The 9,800-nt window shown below is 31.3% G+C and overlaps 1 protein-coding gene across 1 annotated transcript; it reads left to right on the forward strand.

The window, feature by feature from the left end:
• The first annotated feature begins 3 nt into the window (after window positions 1-3).
• On the forward strand, window positions 4-879 carry LOC142227785 (uncharacterized). Its single transcript, XM_075298130.1, has one exon. The coding sequence runs from the start codon at window positions 4-6 to the stop codon at window positions 877-879; it is 876 nt and encodes a 291-aa protein (XP_075154245.1).
• Window positions 880-9,800: the final 8,921 nt, after the last annotated feature.

Here is a 9,800-nt window from a genome sequence, read left to right on the forward strand (position 1 = left end):
AAAATGCATTCGACCACAAAAACTCAGCTTATCAAGAACAAAGGTCCATTTATTTGTAGAGTTTGTCGGAAAGTTCATGCCTTAAAATCTTGCTGGAAATTTAGAAGAATGAATTCTACAGAACGAATGAAAGCTGTAGAAAAATTTGGATACTGTGTCAATTGTTTGGCACACTCGCACTCGGATGGGTCCTGTTTTACCAAGACAGGTTGCGGGTATTGCCGTAAGCGCCACCACTCATTGCTGCACATACATACCAGATTGCTAGAATCCAACAAATGCAATAAGTTAAAGCAGCAATCATCGGCGAAAGAACAAAACCCATCATCCTCCACCAGTTCTTTAAAAACAAAACAATCTTCAGTCACTGACACAGTACCCACCACAACATCCCTCACCGCAATTCTCAAACAAAATGCTGCCACTCTTCTACCTACAGCTTTGGTAAAAATAAGTTCAAAGGACGGCAAACATAGTGCCAGGTGCTTGTTTGACACAGCTTCAAAAATGAGCTGCATCTCCAAACAATTTGTGGATAAATTAGGGTTGACTACTTTAGAGCTAGATAATGAAATAATATGTCCAATCACTCTCTGGTCATATGTCGACTCTAATTTTCAAATTGAAACTATTTTGCGAGTAAACAACCGAATCGGTACCATAACACCCAAGAAATCACTTCCAGAATCCATCCTCACCAACTTTAACAACCTGAAACTGGCTGATAAACATTTCTATAAAGCGTCCACAATTGACATCATATTGGGAGTCGACGTTTTTTCACGAGTAGTCCGGGATGGAATTTTTGTTCGTACAGGTCTACCAACAGCACAGAATACCAGCTTTGGAATTATTTTATATGGAAACTTTTCTATCTAATGGACAAAAATTGAATATAAACATTTATATATCATTTGTATCAAATCTTATTATGAACCTAAAATTGAATTAACAACCAAAAAAAAATTATCTTAGATTTAAGTATCATTTAATAGAAAATAAGCAGTACTAACCGAAGAAGAGTACAACACGAATTTGTATCAACAATTTATTTTCTCCTATTTTATTTTAGTAGTACTGCAAGGTGGGCAGAATGTTTACGTTGAAACGAAAACCCTAATTAATACATGAATTCCTAGATTAGTATAAAAATCCCCAAATGAATTTCTGTCTACAGTGTCGCATTGGTAGATGAGTAATCAGATAATTAAATTAAGTTTTATCCATAAAATCACTAAGCCATTTTGAAAATAGTATTTCCTTTATAAGTCACTTGCTTTTCATCCCTGTAACTACGAACACCTACTGGTAAGAAGTCGACCAAAGAAAATAAAACACAATCTCTAAATACAGTCCATTCCCTAATTGCTGTTTCATTTAATTTTATCCATGGTTTTATCGTCATCTTTGGTCATCTTTTCTGGGAGCGATAAACCAATTGATTTGTCATAAAGCTTTTGGTTTATCTTCGGCTCATGAGAGATCCATGATCACTCGGTTCATCTCACACAGGTAAAGGTAATCCCCGCTCACCCCCGCTGATTCCAACCGTACTCTGTTATACCCAAACAGAGGGATTCTTTGAGGTGGACACACGAACGAAAACGACTGTTTTTCATATGTTTGGGTGTAAAAACTATATGTTTGGTACTCAAATTTTAGCACATTATTTTTGAGTATAAACATAAAATATTCATAAACTAGTATAACAATGTTGGCACATATATCCTAACCAAAAAATTGGGAAGTTGTTTTAAAGAAACAACTTCTTTTAATTCAATTTTTTATAACTCGTTTTCATATTTTTAACTTTTTTATTTAAAATAATTTAAAAACAGAGTAAGTTTTAATAATATGGTACATATTTTTAAAATTTTGTCGGAAATGGCGAACTTTTGAAAATATTTGAGGTCAAACGTTTCAGACAATTGTTAGAATGCATTAATATTGATAAAAAAATATAAAAATTATTTAATTGGCAAAATATCACAAAATTTTTTTAATTTATATCCAAAACACTGAATTCGGATCACACCTTAAGATGTAATGCAAATTTAGTGAAACGACTGTTGAAATGGTGGACATCCGTCCGATGACAAGCCCATGTTAAATTCATCGCTTCTGCGCCAAGTTTGCATCACTTACGTATTAAAAAAGAAAATTTTCATTACTTTTGGGATCCGGAAGTGGTGCAAAATTGACGCAGAAGCGATGAATTTAACATGGGCTTGTCATAGGACGGAAGTCCTCCACAGCCGTTGCACTCAATTTGCATCACTTTTTTAGGTATGATCCGAATTCAATGTTATGGATGTAAATTAAAAAATTTTGTGATATTTTGTCAAATAAATAATTTTTATAATTTTTAATGGATTCTAACGCTTTTTGGAAAGGTTTGAACTCAAATATTTTCAAAAAATCAAAATTTTTTCAGATTGGATTTAGCATTTTTTCGACAAAATTTAGATGATTTGTACCATTTTATGAATTCTTACTCTGTTTTTAACCTATTTGAAACAAAAAAGTTAAAATTATCCATTAAAAGTATGAAAAAAACCAAGTTATTAAAAATTGAATTAAAAGAACTTCCTGGGGAGTTACAATAAAGAACATAATTGGAAGTGCATCTTCCCGAAGTTCTTTTAAAGTTGTGCCTTTGGAAGAACTTCCAAATTTTTTTGCTGGGTATGTTAGAACATATTATGTTTGGGCCATTACATTTTATTAAAAATAATGTCTATGGATGCAAACACTTATTAATTTCGAAATTTCGTAAATAGAGAAAACAGACTAAGATAAAGATGATGACGACGATGACACATAACGAAAGATTCAACAAAATACAGTGAGGGAATCAAATGAGAGCAAATAGTTCTCTAATTGAGAGACATATTTTGTTGTGGATAAGTAAATATGTTTGCATTCATTATACCCTTCACCACTACTGTGGTACAGGGTATAATAAGTTTGTGCATTTGTATGTAACGCCAAGAAGGAGTAATCATAGACCAACCTTTTAGTATACGAATCGGCTTAGAATTAAATTCTGAGTCGATTTAGCGATGTCCGTCTGTCTGTCTGTCTGTCCGTCTGTCTGTCTGTCTGTCCGTCTGTCTGTCTGTCTGTTGATGTATTTTTGTGTGCAAAGTACAGCTCGCAGTTTTAGTCCGATTGTCCTAAAATTTGGTACAGGGTCCTGTTTCGGCTCAAAGACGATCCCTATTGATTTTGGAAAAAATCGGTTAAGATTTAGATATAGCTGCCATATATATTTTTCACCGATCTGGTCATAATTGGCGTGTATATCAACCGATCTTCATCAAATTCCGTACATCCGAATATTTTATGAGTCTCGAAAAACTTGCAAAATATCAGCCAGATCGGTTCAGATTTAGATATAGCTCCCATAAATAGCCTTCGCCCGATTTACACTCCATTGCCCACAGAGGCCAATTTTTTGCTCCGATTTAGTTGAAATTTTTCATAGGGAGTAGAATTGGCATTATAACTATGCGTGCCAAATTTGGTTGAAATCGGTTCAGATTTGGATATATCTCCCATATATAGCTTACGCCCGATTTACACTCATATGACCACAGAGGCCAATTTTTAACTCAGATTTAGTTTAAATTTTGCACAGGGAGTAGAATAAGCATTGTAGCTATGCGTGCCAAATTTGGTTGACATCGGTTCTGATTTAGATATAGCTCCCATATATATGTGTTTCTGATTTCGACAAAAATGGTCAAAATACCAACATTTTCCTTGTTAAATCGCCACTGCTTAGTCGAAAAGTTGTAAAAATGACTCTTATTTTCCTACTTCTTTTGCAAAGTTTCCTTAAAATTGCTTCAGACTTAAATGTTTCCCATATTTATACCCTTCACCACTACTGTGGTACAGGGTATAATAAGTTTGTGAATTTGTATGTAACGCCAAGAAGGAAAAGTCTGAGACCCATCGTTTAGTATACCGATCGTCTTAGAATTAAATTCTGAGTCGATTTAGCGATGTCCGTCTGTCTGTCTAGCTGTCTGTCCGACCGTCTGTCTGTCTGTCTGTTCATGTATTTTTGTGCGCATCCGATCCGGCTGAAATTTGGTACATGATGTTGGTATATGGTCTCTAACAACCATGGACAAATTGGTCCATATCGGTCCTTAATTATATATAGACTCCATATAAACCGTTCTCCAGATTTGGCTTGCGAAGCCTCAAAGAGGAGCAAATTGCATCCAATCCGGCTGAAATTTGGTACATGGTATTGGTATATGGTCTCTAACAACCGTGCAAAAATTGGTCCACATCGGTCCATAATTATATATGGCGCCCATATAAACCGATCCCCAGATTTGGGTTGCGGAGCCTCAAAGAGAAGCAAATTTCATCCGATCCGCCTGAAATTTGGTACATGATATTGGTATATGGTCTCTAACAACCATACAAAAATTGGTCCACATCCGTTCATAATTATATATAGCCCCCATATAAACCGATCCCCAGATTTGGCTTGCGAAGTCTCCAAGAGAAGCAAATTTCATCCAATCCGGTTGTAATTTGGAACATGGTGTTAGTATATGATCTTTAACAACCGTGCCAGAATTGGTCCATATCGGTCCATAATTATATATAGCCACCATATAAAACATTCTCCAGATTTGACCTCCGGAGCCTCTTGGAGGAGGTCCGATCCGGTTCAAATAAGGCACGTGGTGTTAGTATATGGTCGCTAACAACCATACCAAAATTGGTCCAATCACACAAAATTGGTCCATATCGGTTCATAATCATGGTTGCCACTAGAGCCAAAAATAATCTACCAAAATTTTATTTCTATAGAAAATTTTGTCAAAATTTTATTACTAGAGAAAATTTTGTTAAAATTTTATTCGGTTCATAATAAAATTTTCATCTTTGTCAAAATTTTATTTCTATAGAAAATTTTGTTCAAATTTTATTTGGTTCATAATCATGGTTGCCACTCGAGCCAAAAATAACCTACCAAGATTTTATTTCTATAGAAAATTTTGTCAAATATTTTTTTCTATAGAAAATTTTGTGAAAAATTTATTTCTATAGAAAATTTTGTTAAAATTTTATTTCTGTAGAAAATTTTGTCAAAATTTTATGTCTACTTTGTCAAACTGAATTATATACGTATTGGATCGATCTTTTTTGATTTAATATATACCACGTATGGACTTACATACAATTTAGAAGATGGTGTTAGGAGGTTTTAAGATACCTTGCCATCGGCAAGCGTTACCGCAACTTAAGTAATTCGATTGTGGATGGCAGTGTTTAGATGAAGTTTCTACGCAATCCATGATGGAGGGTACATAAGCTTCGGCCTGGCCGAACTTAAGGCCGTATATACTTGTTTTATATTAACATTGTGTTTCATTTCAGGGCGTTAGCCGATTTCAATTTTAATTCTAGAGATTTTGTAGAAGTACAAAAAATTATCTCCATTATAAGTATTTGTATCTGGAAATGCAAACCTTGAAGTAGTTGAGATGGTAACACAAATGTTGGTCTAAATAGTGGTGAAGGGTATAATATAGTCGGCCCCGCCCGACTTTAGACTTTACTTACTTGTTTTACTATGTGTCTGGCACAGGAACGGGGCACCCCAACAATTTGAAATGTTTAAGCCTAGGCATTATTGAATGGGGACATTTTCCTACAAGAAAAAAAAAAATAATAAAATAGCGGAGAACCTTAAACATTTATGAACAGATTTATAAAAACGGAAAGGATTTAACTATTTTGGGCGTTCAAAAAAGATATGCTTAGGGTGAAACATAAAATGTGTGCAAAGTACAAATAATTTTTTGTTTGAACAAATTTTGGAAATATACAGGCTTGAATCAGAATATGTTTGGGAGTATACGAGTATGTTATAGAATACCAATAATATTGTAGTAGGATTGTTAAGTGAAAGGCAATAGTTTAGTTGTTTTGTTCTTTTATTTCGTTAACACGGTATGACCAATAGATATTACGATGTCAAAATAAATTTTAATTGCTAGTACGCAATCATCTAAGGAGAACTTTGAGCTTCCCGTAGCAAAATTAGGTACACGCACAAAAAAACATGTTTGGACAATTAATGCTTATCTATAGCATGTAATTGTTGCGAAACCCATGTATTTTGTCTTTGTGAAATTATTTTCTAGCCGAAAAAAATGTATGCTGGCAATAAGCATTTCTACACAGAAAAAAAAGTGTCTCGTAAATTTAAGAAGATTTTTACAATAATTTATTACAAGAATTTTCCAGAATTTTAGTTCATTTTTCGTATCTTCAACGAAAATTAACTACTCGAAAGGAAATTTTACAAATTCTAAGTAGCAATCGTTTAGTTCATGGCCTACAAAATACGATGGAAATTTCCTTAAAAAATTTCTTAACTGGTAGTTAAAAATTCGTTTGTCATGCTATAAAACTACTTGTGAAATGTAAAGTATTTGGTAAATAATAACTGCAATTTACTATAAGATTTTTTTGTATGAGAAAATATTTTTTTACGAAAAATGAACTTGAAAGTGGATAGCAATTTCTTACTGACAATTCCTATAGTTAATAATTGTTGGTAAAAAATTACCCAATGAAATATTTTTAGTTCACATGTAATTAAATTTATAGACATTTTCGTCAAAAATGGTAGATAACATTTCATGAAAAATTTGCAAATTTTAAGTTAAATGTTTCATTGTTCATAAACTGGTGTGCCTTTACGAATATTATTCTTAGAGTAAATTGTCAGCAGATGCGATGAACTAGTGCATAGTACAGAGATCTTTATCGGCATAGTGGAATGTGATTAATGTAATGATGATGTTACTTGAGTTTTGTTGTGTATACATGAGCGTGGGGTTGTTTTTATTTTTGTTCATTTAGTGGTTTGTGTGTGTGTTTGTTATTCGCGGATGGTTTATTTGGCTAGATGAGGTGTTGTTTTCAATAAAGGCACATGTGTTTTTGTTGTTGTAGGAATGTTTTGGCTTTGCTTGGTTTTGTTTGGCATGCTTCAGTTGTATAGTTGGCGTTGGCATGGGCTGTTGCAACTTTTAAGCAGGTATGCAACAAAGGAATATAAAGGCATGGAATATTTTGGATTTTTGAGACATATATTGGTGTTTGTTTATTAAACCTTTTAAATGAAAGTTATTAATATTTTATTGGTAGTTTAGAGAAAAGTTATTAAGAATATTTAGGAAACATATGTTGAAATTGAAAGTGTATTGAAATTTTTATTATTCTATGTAAAAAAATAATATTCAATTCCAGATGAATTTGGAAAATTTTTGTTATATCTCAGCGTATTGATATTGATTCTTTATTTTTCCATATCAGTACAGCAAGTGTAACCTTATAGTAAGTACTGTATAAAAAGTTATTACATAAAGAAATGTGTCAAATATTAATTAATATAGTGATTTTATACTTAAACTTAAAAATGTAGTTATTGTATTGTAAAATTCTCTATATATAAAATTATTACAAAAATGTATTAAAAAAAAATTTGAATTGAATTTTAAATTGTAATTATTACATCAAAGTAAAGTGCTTTTTCAGTCTATTCTTAAATTGTTGATGATTAGTGATATTTCTCAAATGAGTAGGTAGATTATTCCATAGTCGAGTTGCGTACACAAAGAACTGTCTATCAGATATCATATACCGTGTCCTTGGGGGAACAATAGTTTTTGATCGAGATGACGTATAATTTATTCATAAATTGGTAAGTATTTTTATAATATGACTTTCTTTTAAAAAGAATGTTTTTTATGTATATTATTTTTTGTTAATTATTTTTTTTGGAAACCAGTTTAATGTTTTTCTTTGTTGTAAAAACAATATTTAATTTCAGAGCAATTCCAGATGAATTCGAACAAATTTAAAAAATAGAGAATTGGTAAGTTTTCTTTTAAAATTGGCTTTATTTCAACTAGAACATTTACGTTTTTGTGACCTTTTTATCATCAAAATTACAGGTTTTTAATACCTTATTTTAGTATTTCTTTAATCAAATTTTTTGGAAACCAATATAATATTTTTAATGTAAAAACAAATATTTAATTTCAGAATAACCCCTTAAAAATTTTGCCAAATTTTTCGTACTCCTTTGCCTGTAATTTAATAGTGAATTGGTAAAGATTCTTTAACTTTCTTTTAACCCTGGACAGTCATCCTTATTTTTTGTACATTAACATCATCCTTCGTCATTTTGCGAAAAAGTGAACCAAACTTGAATTTATTTTCTTATTCAATTTGGTTTTAATTAGTATAAAACAAAAATTCATAAAACGGTCGAATTAGTATAACTTAAATTTACCATTTCCCAGTAGACTAAAATGCATTTTAAATCGAAAATGAAATTACGTGTCGTCATTTCGACGAATAATGACTGTCTAGGGTTATCAAGAATATTTGGTTTTTTTATCCATATTATTATTTTTCATTAGATTTTTTGAAAACCTATTTAATAATTTTATTTAATGTAAAAAATAAATATTTAATTTCAGAGTAACCCAAATAAATTTGGACAACTTTTTATATTTCCCCTCAGCGTACAATTTAATAGAGAATTGGTAAGTTTTATATTAAAACTTTGGCTTTCTTTCAACTAGAATATTTATTTTATTATATCCTTCACATCGATAACAACACAGTTTTATGAGTTTATTTAGAATACTTCATTATTTCTCTAATTGTTTCAGGTACAAATTTTATGAGATACGTTTTCCAAAGAAAAATTGAATTCCTTACACCATTTGATAAAATGCCACCAAATATGGTAAGTTACAAGCTAAAATAAAGAATTAAATTAAGAATTAAAATAAAGAAAAAAATTATATATTTCATTACATGGTGTTAATTTTTAACAATTTTCATTATTGCTTCCAGTTTTTCCAGCAAGATATGTGAAAAAATTACCTACGATGAATAAAAAAAGGATAAGTCAGAATGTCCAAACAGCGAGTTCAAATGAACTACTCTCTGTTCCACGTGGTCATAATTTTTATTCACAAAAAACATTGTATTAAGAACTTTCATCATACGTTTTTATAATAAAGTACTTTTGCTTAAAGAAAGTTTAATTTTAATGTATGACAATTTTCATAATAGTAAAACGGTTTGTTGTTCCTTTAATTATTTAATTTCTCTGTACTGTGGAATGATTGATTTAAAAACAGTTTAGTCGTCAACATTTTAAAGAGAGTGTTAACCAATTTTTATTATCGGGTTTCCCACAAAATAAGCAAGTAAACCAAAATAATACTGACTTTTTAACTTGGTAGGGGTGTATAAATCTTATGGTGTTGTAAAAATGAACTAAACTACAATGTTATAGATGAACTAAAATTTAAGAGAATTATAAACTAGACAAGTTGAAAAAAATCTTAAGGGCTAAATCATGGTCAATATTACTACAATTTAGTTCATTTTGCAATGGAAAAGGGTTCACTGTTTTTTCAGTGTATGGTTTTCAACTGTCGCAAACATGTTCTTTATTTAAATAATAGAATTTGAGACCATTACATGCCCGGGAAAATCATATACCTATTTTTCCTGACCATTCGATATTTTTGAGAGGAAAAAGCATGTGTTTGCGCTTCAGTCCAGATTAGTTATTGTTGAAATCGAACCAAAATTGAGTGTGTAAAAATAGGTGATATTTGCTTGCATGACATAATAAATATAAATAAACAAGGCTAAATACATTTTATAAGCTACTTTTGTGTTTTCTTTTCTCAAATTTCGTCCTTTTTTCGCCAACGAAAACAGTTTCC

Source organism: Haematobia irritans, chromosome 1, assembly GCF_050003625.1.
Source record: "Haematobia irritans isolate KBUSLIRL chromosome 1, ASM5000362v1, whole genome shotgun sequence".
Taxonomy (NCBI): Eukaryota; Metazoa; Arthropoda; class Insecta; order Diptera; family Muscidae; genus Haematobia; species Haematobia irritans.